Below are 26064 nucleotides of genomic sequence, written 5' to 3' on the forward strand. Positions count from 1 at the left end.
AGCTAGTAATCGACCTTTTATGAAGGAATTAGCCTAATAATCGCCCTTGGATGCTTGTAAATTGATATAGATGCTTTAGCATTTTCCATATTGTCAACCTCAGGAGCTACATTGACATTAAGACCTTGACGCTCCACGATACCAATGTTTGCATTTTGAGGATGTTCAGTTACATCCTCCGCTAGAACTGGCTCAAAATTGACACTTAGAGCATCTCCGATAGTTTGCACTTTGCACCTCTCAATTTTGTCACATAATCAAAAATAATATATTTTAAATTATCTCTCTTCCATATCATTTTTAGCATCCTTATTTCAAAAAACACTTCAACGTTGGCACCTCAAGATGTCAACTTCACTAATTCAATAAAAAAATGCATAATAAAAATATATTAGAGAAATGATATATTATGCACCATTAGAATCACCTTGGGACCACAAATCAAATTTGCATAACTTTTGACACCTCAAGTTGGCACATCATGCCTACACTACTCATTTGGCACCCCAATAACATCTCTCAACTCGAATAGAGTGCTATCAAGAATAACAAGACACATCATACAACATTGGCACCCTCCCAGCACTCTCCGTTGGAGTTACTCTTGCAGGACCCAGACCAGAGGCGGATCTGGGGGGGTCCAGGGGGGTCCCTGGCCCCCCCTAAATTTCCAAATATATTCAGTGTAGTAGGCTCAATGAATGACTAGTTGCTGTAGGTTGGATGGTTTTAAGTAGTGTTATTTTCACCGGACACCAGGGTTCGAAACCCCTTCTTGTCTATATGCTTTTCTAGACTTCTGCATTCATTTGTTTTCCTTATTTGTTTCCTCGGTCTTAATTTCGAACATATTCTAAGGATGATAGAGGTGATGCATAGAGACTATTTTTAGAATATTATCATTTTTTATTATGTTTTTTTTAATTTTCCTGAAATTTAATTTTTCCTTAAAAATTTGGCACGAAAAATTTTCCGGACCCCCCTAAAAAACTTTTCTGCGTCCGCCACTGACCCAGACCCATGTCTCTATTCCACAACTTTAACACAACCAAAACGGTTTTCGTAAAACTGAGTCCAGCGCACCTACCTGGCTAAATATCTGACAAGAGATTGGTCTCTTGATAATATTAAAATTAGGATCAGGTTTACGCTGATTCAACTGTTGCACTGCATAAAAACATTTGTGGAGAATAGCTAGGATCAAAGAATCTGTCCATTCCCCGTAGGTTTCTACATTATATGTTTCCAATTCCACAACATGACGACTTTCCATTAAGCTCTGATTGGGCCTTTTAACATTGCATGACTTTCATTGACCCTTTGATCTTCTATTTGCAGAGAACCAGCATAGAGTGTTAGAATCCCTCCTCTGTCATTTCGAATAACTACACAATGCCAGGCAGATTGTCATTTGGAAAAAGATGTTCTCTGCAGTACTCATAAATATTAATCTTCACTGCTGCTGCAGCCGGCAACCTCCATCTTACCTCTGGGAACTCCATCGTTTTTTTTGTGTGGCTTAAGAAATGAAATAAACAATGGTATTCTCGCTAATAAATAGCAACCCAGTATACATCTTCCCTATCAGAATGTTCCAATGTACCCTGAGACCTTTGGTATCTAGATAAAAAAATGCTCACACCAATACAAATACAAATGTATGACATTATTAGGAAATCTTAAACATCCCTAATAAAGTAAACAAACTAACAAATTACCCTGACCCATATTAAGATACATTTGGGCCAATAATCTTACAAACCAGTCACAACCACATAGCTTAACCCAATATTAACACTTGGCTCCACCTTTGCATCATAACATTTCCTGTTTAGACAAATCATCTGCTCCCGATTTCTCCACCCTGCTTATACGTTTAAAAAATAATTTCTCTTTTATTATATGTTAATTCTTTTTCCTAATATAATATTTAAAGTGATATATTTCTGATATTTATTTATTTATTTAGTGATTGGTCATAATTACTTAATTCTCTTGAATGATTTTTTTTTCTTTTATGTGTGTGTTCTTTGTTTTGTGAGGTCGAGAATGGTTTGGGAGCTTTCTGATTCCTGAGGCTGGTATCAAACTATCAAAATCTATCTTATCATCTTATATATATATATAGAGAGAGAGAGAGGCTTAAAGGTTGTCGGTGTTTGCAATATTGTAACAAAAAACATAACAAAACATCTATGGATTCATTAGTAGGATCAGCAGAGTCAGAGAGGCAGGCTCATGTGGTTTGCATACCTGCCCCTGTTCAGAGCCACATTAAGGCAATGCTGAAAATGGCAAAGCTCCTTCACAGCAAAGGCATTTTCATTACATTTGTCAATACAGAGTACAATCACCAACGCTTCCTCAACTCAGGAGCTCTTCAGTCTGTTGGAGGCCTACCTGGTTTCGGATTTGAAACCATCCCGGATGGCCTGCCTCCATCTGATTCTGATGCCACACAAGATGTATCAGCACTTTGCTATGCAGTCTCAGAATATATGTTGCAACCATTTCAAGACCTCCTAACAAAACTCAATACTGGAAAACTTCAGGTGACTTCCATCCTCTCTGACGGTTTCATGCCATTCGCAACTGATGCTGCACAGCCACTCAGTATTCCTATCGTTTTGCTTTGGACAATTGCTGCTTGTGGATTTATGGGATTTTATCAGTTCAAAAATGCCCTTGAAAGAGGTCTTATCCCATTAAAAGGTAAGATTTTCCAAACTAGGATCAATGCACAACTGCAATAATATATGTTATTAGTAACACTACTAGTTTGCAACTAATAAAAATGAACATTGATGCAGATGAGAGCTATCTAACAAATGGATATTTGGACACCATTATAGACTGGTTCCCTGGAATGAAAGATGTTCGTGTTGTAAATCTCACTAACAAATATAGCAACATAGAAGAAAGTGTATAAAGAATTTAGCAACTTTAGGCCAAGACCACAGTTAACAAAACAAAGCATGCAGGTAAACAAAATCAGTAACTGAAATAACGAAGAGAGAAAGAAAGATGTACCCGAAACCATAGCTTTTAACAGTGACTGAAATAAAGGTTCACAGATACAAAATGCCAAAAAAAATGATCACAGCTGAGTCACCAGACCTTGCTCGAAGTCCTGGCTGCTCTTGAAGAGAATATTGCCCCTACCTGCTGCGTTTGGGATGCGCACAATATCTCCACCAGGATAAAACAGCTCGGAGTTTATGTTAACAGCAGCAACAAAAGCTCCACTTCGACCAGCACCTCAGTCGCCGGAAAATATCAGCACTTCAGGACTTTTGGGAGAGAAATGCAGAGAGGTTGAAGAGAAGAGAAGAGAATGTAGTGTGTATATTTCTTATACATTCAGTTTAGCCTCTATTTACAGGAGAGGAAAAATGAAACTGTCAACACACTTAATGTCTGAATTAAACTGCTTCATTAATGAAAAAATCAAAACTGATCAGATTTTGAATTTAAATTATTTGTAACAGCTTTTCACATTAACACTCACATTATTATCAGAACTTAAGTTAAGTTCTGATTTGATTCATCAGAACTTGTTAAGTTCTGATTTTATTCATCAGTTCTTAAGTTCTGATTCTGATATCAGAACTTGTTACAGATCAGATTATTTGCAGGTTCAATGTATTTAGACTAAGCCCACTAACAAAGTGACTTAGCCTATTTCAGTACCCAGCCCAATAATCCAGTACCCAGCCCAATAATCCAGTCACCGATAAATAAATTCGAATTAAAATAATTCTCAAATAAATAAAATCCTCGCTCAGGTCGCCTCGCGTACGCGAGACGCCAAGACATTCGCCCAAATCGCCCTTCGATTCGACCCGGTGCGGTGCGTGGCGTGGCGGGGCGCGCGTGTGTGTGTGCGCGTGAAGCACACAACAACACAATGGACCATCACACACCTTAGTAGTTGTATACTACTCATGTGGGTAATACCATATAAAGCACACAACCCCCTTTATTTATTTCAATGTGGGACAAACATTCTCAAATTTTTCCAAGCTTTTCCAAGCTACTTTCAACTCTCATTTCATATGGATTTCATTAAGAAAATTCTTAAAACCATACATGAAAATTTAAGTTCAAATATCATTGAACAATTTTCAATCATTAGATTTTAGGATTAACATCAAGAACATAATTAAATTAAGCTCTAAAATCCTAATTTTCTAACCGTTCGTTTAGGGGATCTCCCAAGCCATGTTAGAATAACGGATCCAAATGATTTCCTATTCAACTTTTTTATGGATTGCGCTCAGAGAGCAGATAATTGCACTGCACTTGTAATTCATACCTTCGAAGATTTCGAACATGAACCGGTGAATGTCATCTCATCGATGTTAGGCAGAACCGTATTAACAATAGGTCCTCAACAGATGCTTCTCAACCAAATACCATCAGATCAGAAAGAGAGTCTGAAGAGCATAGGATATAGTCTTTGGAAAGAGGATAATGCATGTCTTAAATGGCTGGACTCTAAAGAAGCTGGTTCTGTAGTGTATGTAAACTTTGGAAGCATAGCAGTCATGTCTGCGGAGCAGCTTATGGAGTTTGGTTGGGGGCTAGCTAATAGCAACTACAGCTTCTTATGGATAATTAGGCCCGATTTAATTGTGGGTGAATCCGCCAATTCTTTGGGAGTTGGATTCATGAATGCCATCAAGAACAGGGGTTTCATTTCAACTTGGTGCCCACAAGAGGATGTTCTTAACCACGCATCAGTAGGAGGGTTCTTGACACATGGAGGGTGGAACTCAATCGTGGAGAGCATATCGGCTGGAGTGCCAATGCTCTGTTGGCCATTCTTTGCAGATCAAACAATAAACTGCAAGTTCATGTGTGACAGATGGGAGTGTGGTCTGGAGATTCCTAATAATGTGAAGAGAGACGAAGTAGAGAAGCTTGTAAGATTATTGATGGATGGAGTAGAGGGTAAGAAAATGAGAAACAAGGCTATGAAGTGGAAGAAACTGGCAGAGAAAGCATGTGGAACTGATGGCTCATCTTCTCTTAATTTAGACAAGCTGGTTCTTCTTTTGAAGAACTCGAAAGTCTAGAATATGAGATATGATTCATAGATTATCAGTTAGCATCTTCTATATGCTTGGTTTCCTTCTATTGCATGTTTAATTCATTACTATTATCAGTGTTCAGTATGGAAAATTAAGGTTGCGATTTAAATAAATGAAATACTACTCCACAGTACTATCACCTGTTTGTGAACTGAAACTTTAGAGTTTAATAGTGGAAAATTTCATATCACTTCTCCAACTTACATTACTAAAACAAAAAAAAAAACAAATTCTAACATAAGAAAAAAGGAGAAAATTAAGTAGACAATCTTCAAATTTAATCTATATATCTATACTATATTATAATAACAGGAATGTGGTATAATTTGATACGCGCTTTTTTGGTTGATTTGATTATACTCATTTATAACCGTCGGATCTTTTCATATTCAAATATTAAAAGAATACACACTACTCAATCTCCGAAGTTCGAACCCCACCGATAACAAATATTTATATTATTATTTATACACTATTAAAACTCCCAGATTTGAACCTCGACAACATCAAATATTTATATTATTATTTTATACACTATCCAAGATTCAAATTCGAATTCCGCCAATAACAAATATTTATATTATTAATTATAAATATAATAATAAGGTAATGATCCAAATTTTTTTATTATAATTTTAAATAATATAGAATTATTAATGAAAACTCGTGCTATGCACAGATTGTAAATCTAGTCTTTATTATCTTCATATATATAAAGGAAAATCTCCGGGAGCTCTAGAATCATCTCAAAATTATTTATCTATTTTTCTAGATCTCCTCTATTTTAATTCAATAAAATTAAATTTCCTTTTATACATTCGAATTAATAGGGAAGATAATAAATATTTAGAAGTCAACTTTATTTTGAATTGGTTTATTCAAAATAATAGGAAAGATAATAATTATTCAGAAGTCAATCCTATTTAGAATTTATTAAAATTAAACTTCCTTTTTATACATTAGAATTAATAGAGAAGATAATAAATATTTAGAAGTATATCTTATTTAGAATTTGTTTATTCGAATTAATAGGGAGGATAATAAATATTTAGAAGTCAATCCAATTTAGAATCTGTTTATTCGAAATAATAGAGAAAATAATAAATATTTAGAAGTCAATAATATTAAGAATTTATTTAAATAAATTTTATATTTTTCTCAACTAACTTAAATCGTAATATCCTATTTAAATTTGAAGTTTAAACCTATTATATAAATGAGCATATACATTCAAATTAATAGAGAAGATAATAAATATTTAAAAATCAATTATATTTAGAATTTTTTATACATATTTTATCTTTTTTCTTAACTAACTTAAATTGTAAAACCCTATTTAAATTTGAAGTTCAAACCTTTTATATGAGGGATTCTTCTTTATATATCTTTATCTTTATTTTATATATATAAAGTAAAAATCCCGGGAGCTCCATAATTGTCTGAAATTTTTTTATCTATTTTTCTAGAGCTTCTCGATTTTAATTTTATAAAATTAAATTTCCTTTTATACATTCGAATTAATAGGTAAGATAATAAATATTTAAAAATTAATCATATTTACAATTTGTTTATTCGAATTATTTCGAATTAATAAGGAATATAATAAATATTTAAAAATCAGTTCATATTTAGAATTTGTTCATTTGAATCATTTGGAATTAATAGTAAAGATAATAAATATTTAGAAGTCAATCCTATTTAGAATTTATTTAATTAATTTTTTTAGTTTTTTCTCAAATAACTTAAATCGTAATTTCCTATTTAAATTTGAAGTTCACTAAAAAATTGGAACTTCCTTATTTAGGTCCCATATTTTAGAAAATAAAATCCAAGTTTATATAGAGTATAAAATTTCCTTATTTAGGTTCTATATTTTAAAAAATAAAATTCAAATTCATGTAGAAGTAGAAATAAAATTCAAGTTTATATAGAAGCAGAATTTTTTAAAATTCTTTATTTTTATCGTAGGTAACCCGCAACCGCTACCCTTCGGGTGCGCACTACGGGCTCACGCAATAACCTGCTAATCACGTGAACAAGGTAAACTGCATTTAAACGACATGCTCTGACTCAGGAGGCATAATCATAAATTGTCCTCCAGTGGGATTCGAACCTGTGACCAAGAGGATAGTTATCCTCTTTTTTACCCGCTGGGTCAACCCTTACGGGCTTAAAATTCTATTAGAAACTTATAATAATTAAAACTTATTTCAATTTATTCAAAATAGAAAAGAGAAAAAATTGCTACTAACATATTCGAAATGAAAAAGACTTATAATAATTAAAACTTATTTTAACTTATTCAAAATATAAAACAAAAATAAGTTAATACTAACATATTCGAAATATTAAGTATAATCACTACACTACACTTGTGTGTACGCGCGCGTGTGTGCGCGCGAGGCTCATACTGACACCATGCACTCCCACGCGTCTTAGCGTCTTAGTAGTTGTACACTACACTTGCTCATGTTACAATATAAAGCCACCAAACGCATTTTACCAAAACAATGTGTGATACAAGTTTTCATCAAGAAAACTAACCCACACCCATTTCCAAGCAAGCACTTTCAACTCAATTTTTATATGGATTTCACTAAGAAAATGCCTTAGATCCAAACATGAAAATTTGAGTCATCATTAAGATGAACAACTTCCAATCGTTAGTTTCAGGAAATTTCATCAAGAATATATTAAAAATATGTCTCAAACTTCCCATTTTCTAACATAGGGTACTTGGGAAGTTTGTGAAATTTTGAACAAAATATAGAAATAACCATTAGAGCCATGATGTTATTTTAACACAAAAACTATTTTGTTGCTACTAAATTATATCAATAACTACACTTATTTTTACACCACCATTGGATATGCTCTAACATATACAATCTATTAAAATTCGTCTGTCAGCCAAAATATTTGAATGTGAGTCTGTACCCCTTAATATAAATATAAATATACACATGTGATATTCATATACAAGGAAGGTATTGACGCGTATTTGACGTAATAATTATTTTTAAACCATATTAAGGTTAATAATAATAATTGAATCTTGATCTTAAGATCTGTTCTTTGTAGTCTTATACTCTGATATAAGGATTAGATCCATGATTATGGACTTTGGTTTTTTTCTACATTCATAATCTCTTATTAAAATATTCATTGACTTAAAAAGTAATCTCTGATCCTTAATGGTATATCATTGATCATTGATTATATTCCCATAATTCAAATCTGGAATTTATTTTGACTTTAAGTCAGAATTGTAACTCGTATTGACTCAGATTTTATCTGACGAGTTTTTGAGTTATACTTCTTCATAGAACCATAAGGATATCAGAAACTCTACCATTTAAAAGAATCTTATTTCCTGTCTCAGAATCATGAAACATTTCTGAATCTCTTGACTGAGAGTTTTCATCCTTAAAGATAGAAGACAAATTTCCGATGAAAAGGATTGTATTTGCATGTACTCTTGAATGTTTTGAGTTTTGAGTGAGTGACACACTATGAGATTGAGTGAAAAGTGGAGTGAAACACATTCCGAGATCACCAAACAGAAATCACACACTTGTATTGTGAGGAAAATAGTTACTTAATATAGTCTCATCTCACTTTGGTTGATAATCTGGCCTTTCACTCTCCATTTGAGAGGACTAGCTCTATGTCTGATACACTTTGAAGGATTACTCAATTAAGGGGGATAATGGATCACAAAAATAGTCTTTCCTCCACTAAGGGGAAAAAGGTTACAACTTGAGCCTTTCTTTAACTAAGGGGGCAAAAAAAGTCCAAAATATTCTTCTGTGTGCTCTATGGGAAGATCATGAGATTGAAGAAGAATTTTGGAAGAATCTTTATTCTCATCTGGATGATTTCACCTGAAGGGCAGATATAACGAGATTTGCAACATGTATATATCTACAACTTCACTTAAGAAGAGAATAACCAGCTATCTGCTGAAGCTAAAAGTATATAAAAGTTGATGAAGATATAAGATAGTATTATTTACAGTTCCAGAGCTGAATGTCAGAAAGCTTATTGAAGATCTATTTTTGGAGATGGAGTTAGTTGAGTTATCCTCCAAATTATTGTTTCTCTGTTGTTATTTGACCGTCAAGTGTAACAATCAAATAGGGGAGATTGTTGATTAAGATTGAAGCTATATGCATTATTTCAAAAATTATGTTTTGGATAACTCAACATAAAAAAATACTTGGAAATAATCATATATTCCACTAATTTTAGTTCAAAATAAAGAAATGGTATATACACAATGACCTTGGGAAATCCAGTGAAGAAGTCATCAACAAAAGTATGTATGAAAATTCATTAATATGTTCAAGTAACATAGTAATAAGGTTGAAGACATTCGAAGCAGATCTCAAGATTAGGGTGAAGACCTAAATGATTCTAATGAAGTTGACTGTATATAATAGAAGACTTAACAATGATTTTGTAAGATTTATAATATGAAGGTATCAGTGATCCGTGAAAGCAAAATAAGTATTATCATTCGAAGAATTGTTCAGTAAGGGTTCATATCGAACCAAAATGTACTTGAAGAATGGAAGATGCACAACTCAAAAGTTACATTATTAAAGTTTAAAGTCTCAAGAATGAAAGGTGTAAAACTTTCCAAGGCAAAATGATCATGTCACTTTCTCTAATTCTTCCTATCGCCTCTGATTGTAGCTCTAGAATCTAAGGCAAATAACAGAATAATAAGATTGAAGACATTCGAAGCGGATCTCAAAATTAGTGTGAAAACCTAAATAATTTTAATGAAGTTGATTGTATATGGTAGAAGACTGAAGAATGTTTTGTAAAATTTATAATACATAGAAATGAGAGTGGAACTAGTCATCTGTGAATCAGACTAATTACACTAGATACTAGACATTAGTGATCCGTGAAAGCAAACTAGATATTATCATTCGAAGAATTGTTAAGTAAGACATTAGTGATCCGTGAAAGCAAACTAGATATTATCATTCGAAGAATTGTTAAGTAAGAATTCGTATAGAAGTAAAATATACTTTGAAGGATGGAAAATGTACACCTCAAACATTACATGATTGAAGTTTAAAGTCTCGAAAATGAAGGTGTAAAAGTTTCCAAGGCAAAATGATCATGTCACCTTCTCTAATTCTTCTTATCGCCTCCAAGGTGATTGTAGTACTAGAATTTAAGTCAAATTGAATGTCGCCTCCTAGGTGGACCCTACAGCACATGGTCGCCTTCATGAGGTTGCAGGCATCAAATTTCTCCAAGTAGAAAAGTAAGAGGCAACATAAGCACACGTAAAGGCCTATGTCCCCTCGTAGTTTTAAAAGAAGCTCACGTCGCCTACTCCCTTGGTCCATATCGCCTCTTTGCTTCAAGGCATGATCCAAGTCGCCTCTTGGAAGTTCTGCTCGTAGAAACTTAGTAAAGAAAATGTTAATGTCACCTTATGGCTTGACACAAGTGGCCTTCAAGCTTCGTAAATAAAACTTTATATAATTAAAGAAATTAAATACATCCTTATTATTTTGCACGAGTATAAAGTTAGCATATCGAAATAAATTAATTTACTTAAGTCTCAAATTATTATATTTTATATTAATATTAAAATTAATATCATATTAAATATAGGGTGAGACTCCCAATATAAGAAAATAAAGTCTATCTCAATACTTGATGTTATCAATATAAAAAAAATGTGGCTCTAGCTGAAGTCGTTGATGTTGATAACGTGCACATAGTTGCCATTGGTTCGATTATCATTAACAACAACATTTTTTGTATTTAACAAAATATATGGGCAAAATAATAATTTTGAATAAAATATTTCCTCGAAAAGTTGATGTTGCATATTATGTGCCCGTTTGAGAAATTTTAAAATAAGTAACTTATAACTTAAAATGAATAAATGATTTATAAATCATCTATACTTATAAGTTACGTAAGTTTTTGGATAATTTACTTAAAAATCAGATTTTTTTTACTTAAATTAATTTAAATAAATAATTTTTAAATATAGTTATCTTAATTCATGAATTTTAAATTTGAATAATATTTACAAACACATATTTTTAAAGCTAAAGTTAATAAAAAAAAGCGGAAAATGAAAATAAGTTGAGAAAAAGTATGTCACCGCTAACATTCAACTTATCAGCTTATAAGTTAAATTTACAACTTATAAGTTGGGTCGATAAACACTCGTCCATAAGTACTTACGGGCTTATAAGTGCATACGCTACTTATTCTTCGTTAACCAAACAGGCCCTATATATCTCTATATCTATATAATATTATAATAACCGGAATGAGTTATAATTTGATTCAATATTATCCTCTAATTTTGGTTATTAAAAAAATAAATAAATAGTATTATATATCCGTTAAACTACTAAATTGTTAAAATACTAGATATAGTCTATTTATCCTACTAAACTACGAACACAACGTATCCCATTATTATAAATAAATAAATAGTATTATATATCCGTTAAACTACTAAATTGTTAAATCACTAGACAAAGTGTGCTCATTTTACAAAAGTTATTCTATTATTTTTATTATAAATTTATATTATTATACCGTTACAAAAATATTTTAAAAATTAGAATATAATGAGATAAATAAAATTTTTAAATATTAGTGAAAATCCGTACATCACACAACAGGATTTAATCTAATATATAATACCAGATTGATTGAGAAACCAACAACTAGAGTGAAATTGGTCACTTATTTCAAAATGATAAGATTTGTTAATTTTATTAAAAAAATTGTTATTTTTATCAATTTTTTGCTAGGGTAGGAGGGAATGGTAATTAATATGTAAACTGAAAAAAGAGGAGAAAGGGCAAAATAAGAGCGGGGCAGGAGGGGAGGGGGGATGGAGAATCGTCGTTCAGTGAACAGTCCAAGAAGAATACTGCGCCTCTCTCGTGATCGAAGAGCCACTGTCTTTTTTAAGGACACTGATGATCATGACCAACTTCATCCTCAACCAAAGTCATCATCATCTTCTTCTTCTGATCGAGATGGTGGTCCCAAACCCTCTGAGGTTTACGGTTTTGTTGGCTCCATCACTACTGTTGTTACTCTAGGTATCTTATGTTACTTTTTTAAAAAATTAGATTTCTTTTTAAAAAGAAAAATTAGACTTTTTAAAAAAATTAGATTTGTTTTTAAAAAGAAAAATTATAATGGAGTTTTTGTTTACGGATGGATGCACACCCTGTGTTTGATGAAATGCTAGACCGTAATAAGTGGCATTTCATCAAACACAATTTCATTGTCTTCGTAAATCTGTAGACTACACCAGCAATAGCAGTAGACAAGCAGTTTACTGTGACAATAATAATATTGGCAATAGTACTAATAAGCACACCACCAGCAAAGGTAAGTACCCAGGCCGCCGATAAAAAATTTAAAAGAGCTAACCTGATAGCAGAAAAGGAAGAACCACATCTACAAAAATCATTGTACTTACAAAGTGAGGGGAACAAGAGAATGCGCATGGGTACAGACTCGAAATAAAGCTTAGGTGATATTGGTTTATTTGGATCTAAGTAGAAAAGTTTTACAAGTAGAAAGTGAAATAAAGGACTGGGAGACACTAGAAATTGAGGCAGTTTAGTTCATTAAAATAACCATAAATTAACTACAGTGCACTATAATATCATAATTAATGCATCCTGGTAGTAGTGTATATTCCAGGGAAGTTCTTGTGTATATGGAACAATTGATACAAGCAGTAAATTTAGATTTGTTTGTAGTAAATTATTATTTTTTTGTGTTTTACCCATTTGTAATGTTATATCACAATTCCATTTCATACTCATGCAGTCGTTTTCCTGGTGTGGGCATATGTACCAGAGTATTGGTTACATACTGTTGGGATCTATTACTATCCAAACAGGTATATACCCGTATTTTTATAATTTAATAATTTCCTCTCTTCTCATTAATAACAGTTCTGCAAATCGCCGACAAAGGGTTGGTGCAGTGGTTGAGCTCTTGCCACCTCAGGAGGAGGTCGAGGGTTCGATCTTGTGTGTGTGTGAGTTACTTAGCAGTTAAAAAGAATTCTGCAAATTGGCAATTTATCGTTTTACAAAAATGGGTTGCCTTGGTAGATTGTACATGACCAATACTGTATGACTTTCTAATAGTTCATTTGTTCTAATCCACTTCATTGGGCATTGTATTTTGCATTTAGGTATTGGGCAATAGCAGCACCAACGTATGCTATGGTGACCCTAGTATTAGTGATTGGATTTTACATTGGCATCAATTTCATGGTGACCCCTCCCCCAACTTCCTTTAATACTATATTTGGTGAGTCCTAACCCTTTTGACTATTTACCTGCTGATGAGATACTTTTATTTGCTTCAAGTAACTAAATCAAATTACCTGATTAGTTCCTTTTAGCAAAAAATTTGATGTACTCTCGACAGATGAGTACAGCAGGAATCCTGTGAGCTCTGTCCTTTTGACGAATGAAGATCAGCCTCCTATTCCACCAATGTTCGATATCAACATCAGCGAAATCAATGATGCCATGTTTACCAATCCGAGATAAGAATTGCGTCTTGCCAAGGTAAACCTTCGCAAGTAACTTTTTCGTGTGTCTCATTTTCATTGGTTTCTTTTCTTTGGAGTTTTCTGAAAGTCGTGGACTCGTGGCTCTGGATAAGTCTGTTAGGTACAACTGTAGTCTGTGAACAGTTTTGAACTTTTCTCATTCCATATTAGGTTTTGCACTGTTGTAGAACCTCTGCTTACATACATTGAAAAGAATGTTTACAAATTAATGATTCCCTGTTTTAAGAATAAAAAATTCAGCATGCATGCAAAATTTTTAGGTATGAATTTACATTAATCTCTTCTTGCAATTTCTAGACTTCAGGCAGCACAATGGAAAATGGCAATCCAAGAAAAGTGCATAAGAGCATCTCCAAGAAGCTCCTAAATGAGCTCCTAAATTAAAATTTGAGGAGAATGCAATGAAAAATGAACTCCAACAATCTCCTTAAACTTCTTCAAAAATTTAGGAGTGCCAATATTCTCCTCAAACTTAAGAGTATCTCTCCTCTCTCTACTCTATTTTTTATTAATATACATAGCTACATTTCAACTTTCTACCATTATTGCATTTATTTCTAAAAATATGCAAGTACATTTAATAATAAAAAATAACTTAATAGGCATAACTAAAGATATTGTTGGAGATGATGAGTAATTTTGTATCTTAAATCCTTAAGAGCCAATTAATTATATTATTTTTAGCAAAAAATTTAAGAGCTTGTTGGAGTTGCTCTAACAGACCACTTAAAAATAGGTTTACGGCTTGTGATTTTCGTGCTGTGTATAATAAAATCATTTGCTAGTGCCGGTTGATATTCCCGACTGAACCTTGATATATAGTAATAAATTCGAAAGACGATGACAAATGTATTATGTTCCCATTACTGGGTTATGTTTATTCATTTTATCCTTTGTGTAGAGCTTAAGAATTCTAAAGTGTAGTGTCTGTGAATATTTAAATTAGTGCAAATGATCAAAACCACACACAATAAAATATTTATGCATTATATGTGTGAGTATGTAGTCCCACATTTGCTAGATGAGCCTGAAATGCAATTCTTTCAAATGTGAAGATAAGTTCGGAAAACATGAATTTTACATGTGAAACTTGTTTAAATATTCGACTACACTACGGTCATCATCATGGAAATGCTACCTTGACAGTCTTGGAATTGAACTAGGACGAAGAACTTGGTCTATCAGCAATATAATGTCGCTTATAGGATAGTTTGATGTTTTGTCCCATCCTTGATATTTTAAGATAAAAAAACTGTGACGGGAAACATTTGGATTGCTAACTCTTTCATGTTTGCTATCCTAGATTTTGGTTTTCAATAATTGGGAAACCAGAAATTGATGAACCCTGCTCTTTAACTGCTTACATTCGCAGCGTTCGCAGATCAATAGACAAGTTGACTGCTATGAATGTAAAGAGTGGGCCAATGCTATTAACATATGCCAGGAGAGGGACCAAGGGGGCCAAGTAATATTACAAGACAATTGGAAGGTCAAAAGGGTAATTACTGAAGAAGGGGCAGAAGAGTCATTTCCATTTCCAGGAGAAACCAATATTAGGGCAAAGTAAGAGGTGAAAGGGTATTGTGTATTGAATTGTGGTTTGGGTATTTGGAAAATGCCACCTCTAGAATGTGGTTGGGTTCCTTGTAATCGAGCGTCTGTAAGATTACAATCGAGTCATTTCTATCTTTCTAAATTAAACGTTTATGTTCTATTGCTCAGAGTGTTGATTCCATATTCAATTACATAGATCTATTCATTTACAATTGTGTCAAATCAATTTAGTCTCTAGAAAAGTAGTATCAGAGCCAACAGATCTATGGCCCCTTCTACAAATAAGGGTCGATTAAAGAAGTTAGAAGAGCAGCTAGAGGCAACCCAGAATTCGATTCGCGAAAACAGATCGAGAGATACACAAGAGGTACCTATCTCTTCAATGAGAGATGACCAACTGCAGTTTCAATCGAACATCAGATCGTCCCTTACAGCCCTTCAGAATGGCAAGTCCAAGCAATACAGTAATCAAACTGATCTCAACGATGGTGGATTGGGGTATGGTGAAGGGAGTTCAAACGGTGGGCAAAGAGGAGCAACAAACGGAGCTGGTGGAGATGGGTTTGTGGAAATGGGTTTGGTGAAAATGGATCGGGTTTTGGAGCAGGAACTGGGCCGAGTTTTGGAACAGGAATCGGGTCGGGTTCGGGCGGAGGAGCCGGGTCGGGTTCGGGTGGCGGACCCGGGTTTTTAGGGCGAAATTCATGGCGACATAAGAAATTAGACATGCCTCTCTTCGATGGTACTAACCCCGATGGGTGGATCTTGAGGGTGAAATGTTTCTTTAATTTTTATGGGCTGAATGAAGAGAAGGTTGAAGCCACAGTGGTGGCACTGGAGGGACAAGCTCCAGTATGGTTTCAATGGGAACACCGCCGACGACCCATTGAGTGCTGGGAACAGGTGAAGACCTTGCTACGGAGACAATTTCGATCTCAATTTACGGGTACCCTGCAAGAGCAATGGTTGGCTCCTCGTCAAGAAGGTACCGTCACTGACTGTTGCTTGGAGTTTATTGAATTATTGGCTCCTCTAGATAATGTTTCAGAAGAATTATCCTTGGGGTCAGTTTTTGAATGGGTTGAGAGAGGATATTAAGGCCGAAGTTAGACTATTGGGCCCTCTTAATGTAGATCACGCCATGGAGTTGGCCCATATGGTAGAAGATAAGCTCAAGTTTGGTAAAACAAAGGGAGAGAGTAGGGTTGGAATTACTCCCAGTTTCAAGCCCGACAGTTTTTCGGCCAATCTGTGTTCTCATCACGATCAAATGTCAGTAGTTTAGCCCCCTCACCCAAGTCCTATAGCAGCTATGCTCAGTCGGGAGTCTCTACAGGCAGCAACCCTATACCAATAGCCAAACCTGTGGGGGAGTTGTGTAGATTGAGTGAAAAAGAATTACAAGAAAAACGAGCAAAGGGTCTTTGTTTTCGGTGTGATGGAAAGTGGAATATTGGGCACAAGTGTCAGAGGAAAGAACTCACTGTTCTCTTGACTCAAGAAGAAGGGTCGTGTGATGAAGAAACTGGGACGGTCGAGTCTGGGGGACGACGAACTGGGAATTGACGAGGGAATACACCCAGAAATATCACTAAACTCAGTTGTGGGGATTACGAGCCCAAAAACATTCAAGCTTCGGGTTGAGGTGAATGGCAGATCAGTAGTAGTCATGATCGACCCGGGGGCAACACATAATTTCATCTCTTTAAAGCCAATGGAAGAATTAGCAGTGAACTAAAACCCTTCGAAACAGTTTGGGGTATCATTGGGGACGGGGGAGATGGTCCAAAGTAATGGTGAGTGTAAATCTGTGGTTCTTAAGTTGCAAAACCTTACGATTGTGGAAGATTTCCTGCCTATAGCTCTTGGCAACTCTGATCTAATACTTGGTCTGCAGTGGTTGGAAATGTTGGGAACAATGACAGCCAATTGGAAATCACAAAGGATTAAATTCAAACTGGGTAACGATACGGTGACGCTCATAGGGGATTCCTCATTGGGTCGATCAGGAATTACCTTGAAGGCCATGCTAAAAACATTAAGGAAAGAAAAACAGGGTTTCTTGGTGGAGTTTAATTATATGGGCACTGGGGGGGCAACAGTAGCAGTGAGAAGGGTGAGACTGACGTGTCGGGGTTTTTGTCACCCCTGATCAGGAGTTACAAAGATGTGTTCGATCTTCCACAGGGCTTACCACCAGCAAGGAGACCGCTACCCGCAAATGCAGAAGGACGAGAAGATAGAGAAATTAATCCATGATATGCTGACCGCGAGCATAATACAACTCTCTCGTAGCTCTTTCTCTAGCCCGGTGCTCCTTGTCAAAAGGAAGGATGGCTCTTGGCGATTTTGTGTGGATTATCGCGCATTAAACAAGGCCACCGTTCCAAATAAATTTCCAATACCCGTTATAGACGAGCTTTTGGACGAGCTTCATAGAGCATCGATATTCACTAAATTGGATCTCAAGTCAAGGTATCATCAAGTGCGAGTTAGAAGCGAGGATGTGCCAAAACTGCTTTTCGGACTCACGAAGGGCATTACGAATTCTTGGTAATGCCATTCGGTCTCACCAACGCTCCTGCAACATTCCAAGCCATTATAAATGAGGTATTCCACCCCTATCTTCGCAAGTTTGTGTTGGTTTTCTTTGACGACATACTTGTGTATAGCACGAATGAGAAAGAACACCTTATACACGTGCAAACAGTCCTGGATACACCCCAAGGTAGCAGCAGCTTTATGCGAATCGAAAAAAGTGTGAGTTTGGCAAGAAGGAAATAGCTTACCTTGGGCATCTAATCTCAAAACAAGGAGTGGCTGTGGACCCATCCAAGGTACAATCCGTGCTGGATTGGCCAATTCCTCAGAGTATTAAGGAACTTCGTGGTTTTCTTGGCCTCACGGGCTATTACAGAAAATTCATCAAAAACTATGCCCACATTTCTTCACCTCTCACGGAGCAGTTAAAGGACAACTTTGGGTGGAACGGGGAAGCAACCGTAGCTTTTGAGCTGCTCAAGCAGGCCTTAATATCAACCCCGGTGTTACATATGCCTGATTTTTCACACCCCTTTATGTTGGAGAAGGATGCTTCGAGCTACGGGTTAGGGGCTGTTTTGTTGCAAAATGAGCACCCTATTGCCTACTTTAGCAAGGTTTTGGGGCAACGAGCACGTATGAAATCAATTTATGAAAAGGAATTGATGGCTATAGTTTTGGCGGTGCAAAAATGGCGACACTATCTCTTGGGTCATACTTTTGTTATCCGCACGGACCAAAAGAGTCTGAAATTTTTAATGGAACAAAAGGAGGTGGGGATGGACTACCAGTGTTGGTTAAGTAAGCTAATGGGTTACCATTTCCAGATTGTGTACAAGTCAGGGGTCATGAACAAGGCAGCAGATGCTTTGTCACGTTTATCAAACGAGGGAATGGGGTTGAACAATATGATTACTGGTGGGGAAGTGCACTGGCAAGAGATTGAAAAAGAGTTGCAAGGGGACAACTTCATTCAGCAACTAAAGGATGACTTGACAAAGGGGAAAACTTGTCCAGGCGGGTATGAATTGATTAAGGGCATGGTGCAGTATTAAAACAGAATAGTGATACCACCCAACTCGAAACTCGTCCAAACACTATTGCAAGAATATCACGATTCTCCAATAGGGGGACACTCAGGAGAATTTAAGACATATCAAAGGTTGGCAAATGAATGGTATTGGGTGGGGATGCGCAAGGCAGTTGCCAATTATGTTCGAGAGTGCAATACTTGTCAACAACAAAAGCAGTCTACATTGTTGCCAGCTGGGTTATTACAGCCCCTGCCTGTGCCTACTCGTATATGGGAAGAGATCTCTCTGGATTTCGTTGAAGGACTCCCGAAATCGCAGGGGGTCGACACCATTTTGGTTGTAGTAGATCGCTTATCTAAGTATGCCCACTTTGTGGGTTTAACACACCCTTTCTCTGCACCAAGTGTGGCCCAGGTTTTCGTAAAGGAGATAGTTCGATTGCATGGGTACCCTTCTACTATCATCTCCGATAGGGACCATATCTTCATGAGTCTATTTTGGCGTGAGATTTTCGGGTTCAGGGGGCTGCTTTACATCGCAGCACGGCGTACCATCCTCAAACGGATGACCAAACCGTGGTGGTGAACAAAACCTTGGAAGGATACCTCCGTTGTTTCATTCAAGGGAAGCCTCGTAATTGGGCTAAATGGTTACTGTGGGATGCATCTACAAAGCATTCTCTGTTTGAACTCCACTCATCCGTTTTACCAAGGGAGACACCGCGGTAGCCTCATTAAAAGAACAATTGCTGGAGCGGGATGCAGTTCTGGATGACTTAAAGGCTAATATAATCAGCTCCCAGCAACGCATGAAAGCTTATGAGGATGCCCATCGACGTGAAGTTGAATTCCTACCGGGGGAGCATGTGTATCTACGACTACAGCCCTACAGACAGAAATCTCTGGCCTCCCGCAGCAATGAGAAGCTTTCACCATGATTCTATGGGCCATTTTCTATCATCAGTCGTTTGGGTAAGGTGGCCTACAGGCTGTAGTTGCCACTCACAACCAAAATCCATAATGTTTTTCACATTTCACAGCTAAAGAAGGCAATCGGACATGCCCAAGTACTACCTACTATTCCGACCCAGCTTACTACTGAATTGGTGCTCGAAGCAGAGCCAGAAAAATTGTTGGAAGTTCGTAGCATTACTAATGGTCACCATTCGAATGTGGAAGTTCTTATTAAATGGGTAGATTTGCCAGGGAGGACTTCCATGCTCTGAATCTACGTTTTCCTCATTTTCACCTTGAGGACAAGGTGGCAGTTTGGACCTCGGGTAATGCTACGAATGTAAAGAAGAGTGGGCCAGTGCTGTTAACATATGCCAGGAGAGGGACCAAGGGTGCCAAGTAATTTTACAAGACAATTGGAAGGTGAAAAGGGTAATTACAGAAGAAGGGGCGGAAGAGTCATTTCCAGGAGAAACCAATATTAGGGAAAAGTAAGAAGTGAAAAGGTATTGTGTATTGAATTGTGGTTTGGGTAGTTGGAGAGTGCCACCTCTCGAATGTGGTTGGGTTCCTTGTAATCAAGCGTCTGGAAGATTACAATCGAGTCATTTCTATCTTTCTAAATTAAACGTTTATGTTCCTGCTCTTTAACTGCTTACATTCGCCGCGTTCGCAGATCAGTAGACAAGTTGACAATATTATAATTTCTAAATACATGCTAGCTTAGTTTAGGATTAATGTGCCTACAAGTTTTGAATTTTTAGGAATCAAGAGTTTTCAAACATCAATATGCAAGAAGCATGTTTCGCATCCTCACCTTTGACTCTCAAGTGCTTCACCCTTAAACACCAAAAAAACAAACAACTGTTCGAAAGGAACTATTTCTGTGATATCCCAGTTTACTTGAATAAATAATATTTATTGATTTGTTTATTTATTAGTGGTACGTAATTGAAAAGGAAATATTCCATAAAATTTTACATATTTTTGAAATGCATAATATGTTTTTATGTTTTATATGAGCTGATTTTTTTTTAAAACTTGTGGTTTAGTTGTAGACTTGTAGTGATAAAATTTTATAAAATGAAAATGAAAGAGAGATTGTTAGTAATGGCTAATGATATGAGTAAAAAGTAAGTGAATATCTAGAATTTTATTATAGATAGCTGCAAGGTTATCACGGAGCCAAGTAGACCCTCGAAGCCCGAGTACCTTCGTGAAGACTAGTCGATAAGTCGCCCGACTAGTCGTAAAAAGTCGACAAAATGTTCATTATACATATAATTACTTGATTTAATATATAATATAATTGAACATGTTAGTTTTATAATTTAAATCAAAAGTAATAGAATAGCGAGTTCAAAATATACACGATACACCATAATTATTGTTATGAAGACCCAAGTCGGGTTACAAGACTCTTGGGCGACCTTCACGTCAACTAGTCGACGACAAGTCGAGCTTCGAGGCTCTCGGCGCTCGATTACCTTCGCGTCGACTAGTCGCTGACTAGTCGTCTTCGTGATAACAATGGTCATAGCTGATGAATATAGATAATTTTAAAAGAAAAGCAGTGACAGATGGCATCGTAGAAATAGCGCCGAGTGTTTAGCAATTAAACGTGGCAACTAAATAATGAAGTCAGTGTCTTACTAGCAAATACTGTATTCACTTGAGAATAAACAAATAGGGCTGAACTTCGTGTTTTAAGGGTTTGGAAACATAAAGAATTTGAAGAGAAAAGGGCTAAAAGAGATTCACTTGTATAATTCCTCATCTTGCTGAGGTACTAATCTCAACTTGCAAAAAGTGCTTTTATGTTTATATATTTTATTATATATCTAAAGTTTCTAAGAGAACGATTTGCTTTTCGGGTAGTTATGTATACTGGAAATTTTGGTATAGCTTAGTTGAAGTTATGACTCCTAGTTCTTAAAATTAAAATAAAGATTTAGATAAACTTAACACTGTGCGTTAGAGTCCATTACACCAGATTGTGTAATTGGTTTTGTAGTAAATTTACTATTGCTCTGAGGTTTCATTCGCATGCCATTGTACTATTAATTGGGAATAGAGTTTTTATCTTAGTTTGCACATATTAGAATTTATAATCTAGTATACCACAGAGTAGCTCTGTTCTGTTAAATTAACTTCTTGATCACCCATATTTACCCTGAAACTATGGTTATATGAAATAGTAAGAAATTAAATGGCACCACTGTTATATAGACAAGGAATATTTGGTCAAAGAATTACTCCCTCCGTCCCTAAAAACGTTTCCCATTTGTGTTGAACACGTTTGCCAATACATACTTTTGATCGTTAATATCTTTAATTTCGTAGTAGTATTAAATATAAAAATTTAACTGTATTAAAATATTCATAAATACGAATCCAACAAGATCACTCATAGAGCTGTAAACGAACCGAGCTGTTCGTTAAGCTCGTCCGGTTCGTTCGAGTCCGAGCTCGATAAACTCGTCCGATAAGCTTATCGAACTCGAGTTCGAACAACATTTCTTGTCCGATAATCTTAACGAACCGAACCGAAATTTTAAGGTGTTCGACTCGAGTTCGGTTCGTGTTCGGTTCGTTCGTTAAGCTCGAGTTCGGTTCGAAAAAAATAGTATATTTATAATATTATATGTATAAATAATATATGTACGAGTTCGGTTCGAAAAAAAAAGGATATTTATAATAAAATATGTATAAATAATATATATTATTAATAATATATATTAAATATATTTTATAATTATTTCATTTAAATATTTTATTTATAAAAATTATATATAATTAATAGTTTAATATATTTTTTTACTTAAAATAATATTTAAAATTATTTTTTTTAAAAAAATACAAATGATGTTCGCTAACAATTCGTGTTTGTTCGTGTTCGGTTCGGTTCGATATGTTCGCGAACAGTTCGTGTTCGGTTCGAATATTACCGAACTTGAGTTCGGACAAGAAATTTTGTCCGATAAGCTTATCGAACAGTGTTCGGTTCGTTAAGATTTTGTCCGAGTTCGTTAAAAGTTCGTCCGAGTTCGGTTCGTTTACAGCTCTAATCACTCATGATTATATTTGCTCTTATAGATTAGACGTAAATTAATAGTCAATCGCTCACCGTGAACAGTGTACAAAGTCAAAATGGGAAACGTAATAAGGGACAGAGGGAGTAACTTAAATGCGAATATGGTATACTTTTGTTTGTAGCATTACGAGTATATGAGAAATTAAAATTTTAGTACAAAGAAAATTATGTTTCCTGTTTGGAAAATCATGGCAGTCGTAGTTGAGCTTCCTTTAATGTACAGTTTCGGCGACATAAGCACTAGTAGATTTAAAGCTAGTTTTATTAATTGTTAAGGAATTCATTTTGTATTATCATATGCTAGATGCAGGACTTAACCTTAAGGTCGTGAATACATATGCAACTAGTAGATCTTGAAGTTGTCGGATTGATGAATGTGAATTGAGTTGCTAATTGAGTTGCGATCAAATTTTACTAGGGTAAGTAAAGTAAAGTATTTAAGTGCAAAACAAAATTATGTGTATTAATATATGTTTGTCTATTATGATTTTTGTTCTTACTTTTATTAGCTGGCACGATAATTATGTGGTACCTTCACAGATGGTGTTCAGATATTATATTTTGCTATGTACGTTGCAAATGCTGATAAATACATGATATGAGATTATGCAAATGTTGAAAAGTGAAAACGCAAAAAAAATTTATGTAGTAATGTGTTACTGTTTCGAGAAGGTGACATGGCTCATATATAAGACAGCTCGAAATAGGCCGAGTAAGACAGCCTCGAGTATGCTGGGTAGGACAGCTCTAAGTAAGCTGAGTAAGAAAGCCCTAAGTAGGCTTAAGAATGTTAGTTCGTGAATATGGTTCCGGACACGCCAAAAATCAAATAAATTGATGAGCGCTGTCACATATTCTTCGAGTCATTTATCCTTGACGAAAAATGGGCACAAGATAAGGGCCTAAAGATAATAAAGAACGCAATACTATGTGATATAATTAAAAGCATGTCGAATTTGCATATGTCAATAACATGTTATTAAATTTGATACTTTACTTGCTGAGCCGTGTAGCTCATAATTGTCTTGTGGTGCAGGTAAAAGTACAAATTATATCAAATTAAGAGCGAGATGGAGCTGTACCGATCCTGGTGATGTACATATGGATATATTGACTATGTGGGAGGGTACGTATGATATTTTAGTCTGCATGGTATGTGTTGTTTTCGTCGTATTGGAATGAATAATCTGCCAAGGCATGTCTAAAAAGAAAACAAGTAGATCATTACAATAATATTAGATAAGGTAGCATCTCATAGACTTTTTAGTAGTAAAAGAAATCAGGTGTTACAAGTTTGGTATCAGAGCTTAGGTCTTAAGAGATTATGTGGACCATCCATGGTACACATAAAGGAAGGGAAAGTTCCACTCGCAAGGAAGTGTTTCATTCGGTCTGTTTTATATATTAGTTGTTGATACAAGTTTTATTTTTTATTTTTTGAATTATAAGACTTTCTGGTACTACATGTTGATATGGCTACCTAGTATACAGTGAATGCTACATGTTGTAAAGAGGCATAAGTGGAATTCAATATATTTATCATTTGGTCGGATATAGAAAACTCGTCTCGCTATTGTCAGTGTTGGGTGAAACTTAAACATGAATTTTGAATAGTTAAATAGTATTGTTTAATTAGTATCCTATTATTTATTCAAGTCAGGCCTGTAAGATTAATCTTTAGAGTCAGAACCTTCTGTTGTAGACTTGTAGTATATATTATTCTTTGATAGAGAGCCCGAGGGTAGTTTAAAGCTTTGATAAACAGACCTGTACCAGAATCTCAATAGTTATCTGAGATAATTGAAATTGGTGTGCAGCGATTAACTCATTCAGTTCCTTTCTATCTACAACCATTTTGCGTGATAGATGCCTTTCAGTAAATCGTTGTACGCTCTACTAATACGTGGCATAAGATCAGTTAGTAGTACACTTTAAAGTATTACTACATAAGAAAAAGAAAATTGAAATATGATCCAGGATTATTGTATATGCAGCAGGCCTACTGATGCTTCTAAAGATTTTTGGAGATGCAGAGGGTGTAAGTAAGATTGTCAAGGGGGTGTGATGCACATAATTTAAAAGAAGTAATAGCTTTGGGAACTGGTGTCGACAGAATATATAGATAGTACACATAAAGACATTGAGAGTTGGCCTTTTTAGAGCAGTTACTCATATAAAACATAGGAAAATGGTTGGACTAGATGAACACTCCTGTGTGAAACGAGAGTATGATTATGAAGCTAATTGGTTTTTGTACTGATGATTGTGGAGTATTAGACGCCCAGAATATTAGACGCCCATGAGTTATTGTTAAAAAGGGTTGACAATCACATCTTCACATTAAGTTCCAAAAATGTAGCTGGCGGTACTTGCAATACTTATGGAATCAAGGTGGTGATATTTGGCCCTGGCTTGAATATTTATGTTTTCTAACCGGGACACTGCTTCCATTTAATTTCTTAAGAGAATTATTGCGCCTTAATCTTGTAATAGTGTATATTTCAGTTCTGAACCTGAGGCACTTCAACGGATGAAATGTTTTTTATCTCGATCTACATGCTCAGTCATGTACCTACTGGATGTAGCGTGCTCGAGAAGGTTATTTATCTTGTAGTTTGATTAGAGTACCATTTTACTTGATGTTCAGAAATGCAATTACTTACCTAATAATATTTATATAGTATTTTAATTTTTTTGTACTGAAGAAGGTCAGAACTAGATGTACGAGAGCCTGATCCAACAACGTAGAGAAGTTACACAGCACACATCGAAGATGAGTATACATACCAAAACGACGCACTCGATCTTTTGTTATTAATTAACCTATGCCACAACAAAAAATTTAGGCCTAGGAGAGCACCTGGTGCCAAAATAAGTGTTGCTGTAAACGTAACGCAACTACTTGGCCCAGACAACTTTACCCCTTATAGTTTGATGCGTCTCTCCCATATGATCAAACTATTGCCACGATTATTGAACGAAATTGTTAAACACTCTTTAGAAAGTCTTCTCAGTCCGAGAAATCTTAAAATAAATAATTTATGATTTAAAATTTATTATAAACAACTTGTAACGAACAAGTAGGTAGATGAATATTTCTGAGTTATATAATTATTTAAATAATTTATTTATGCCTCAAATTCTTTTTACTCAAATCAAGTAAATAATTTTTAAATATTATTATCTTAAT

General features: G+C 35.2%; 2 protein-coding genes and 1 long non-coding RNA gene across 25 annotated transcripts; 2 read left to right on the plus strand and 1 right to left on the minus strand.

The window, feature by feature from the left end:
• The first annotated feature begins 1901 nt into the window (after window positions 1-1901).
• On the plus strand, window positions 1902-5078 carry LOC141679059 (7-deoxyloganetin glucosyltransferase-like). Its single transcript, XM_074485543.1, has 4 exons — window positions 1902-2712; window positions 2811-2881; window positions 3104-3107; window positions 4207-5078. Exons 1-4 carry the CDS (start codon window positions 2196-2198, stop codon window positions 5076-5078), a joined length of 1464 nt encoding a protein of 487 aa, XP_074341644.1. The 5' UTR covers window positions 1902-2195.
• On the minus strand, window positions 3019-4441 carry LOC141679060 (uncharacterized). Its single transcript, XR_012558015.1, has 2 exons — window positions 4316-4441; window positions 3019-3372 (listed from the first exon to the last, which is right to left on the minus strand). It is a non-coding gene; the product is annotated as an uncharacterized LOC141679060 (long non-coding RNA).
• Window positions 5079-11905: 6827 nt separating the features above from the next.
• On the plus strand, window positions 11906-25847 carry LOC141677937 (phosphatidylinositol N-acetylglucosaminyltransferase subunit P-like). Of its 23 annotated transcripts, XM_074484079.1 has the most exons (10): window positions 11907-12196; window positions 12939-13011; window positions 13312-13430; window positions 13515-13693; window positions 13996-14176; window positions 23179-23293; window positions 23911-24000; window positions 24872-25265; window positions 25380-25472; window positions 25583-25847. In XM_074484079.1, the coding sequence occupies exons 1-4, from the start codon at window positions 11983-11985 to the stop codon at window positions 13673-13675; spliced, it is 567 nt and encodes a 188-aa protein (XP_074340180.1). In that variant the 5' UTR covers window positions 11907-11982; the 3' UTR covers window positions 13676-13693; window positions 13996-14176; window positions 23179-23293; window positions 23911-24000; window positions 24872-25265; window positions 25380-25472; window positions 25583-25847. The 23 variants fall into 23 exon arrangements, with proteins under 23 accessions (XP_074340179.1, XP_074340181.1, XP_074340183.1 ...); XM_074484071.1 differs by having other exon boundaries at window positions 24872-25472; XM_074484069.1 differs by lacking the exon at window positions 25583-25847 and having other exon boundaries at window positions 24869-25534.
• Window positions 25848-26064: the final 217 nt, after the last annotated feature.

This window comes from Apium graveolens, chromosome 8 (assembly GCF_009905375.1).
Source record: "Apium graveolens cultivar Ventura chromosome 8, ASM990537v1, whole genome shotgun sequence".
NCBI lineage: Eukaryota > Viridiplantae > Streptophyta > Magnoliopsida > Apiales > Apiaceae > Apium > Apium graveolens.

Coding starts and splice junctions, on each gene's coding strand:
- LOC141679059 (XM_074485543.1), top strand. CDS start 2,196: ATGGATTCATTAGTAGGATCAGCAGAGTCAGAGAGGCAGGCTCATGTG. Junction 2,713..2,810: donor AGGTCTTATCCCATTAAAAG/GTAAGATTTTCC, acceptor ACATTGATGCAG/ATGAGAGCTATCTAACAAAT.
- LOC141677937 (XM_074484078.1), top strand. CDS start 11,983: ATGGAGAATCGTCGTTCAGTGAACAGTCCAAGAAGAATACTGCGCCTC. Junction 12,197..12,938: donor CACTACTGTTGTTACTCTAG/GTATCTTATGTT, acceptor ATACTCATGCAG/TCGTTTTCCTGGTGTGGGCA. Junction 13,431..13,514: donor TTCCTTTAATACTATATTTG/GTGAGTCCTAAC, acceptor TTACCTGATTAG/TTCCTTTTAGCAAAAAATTT.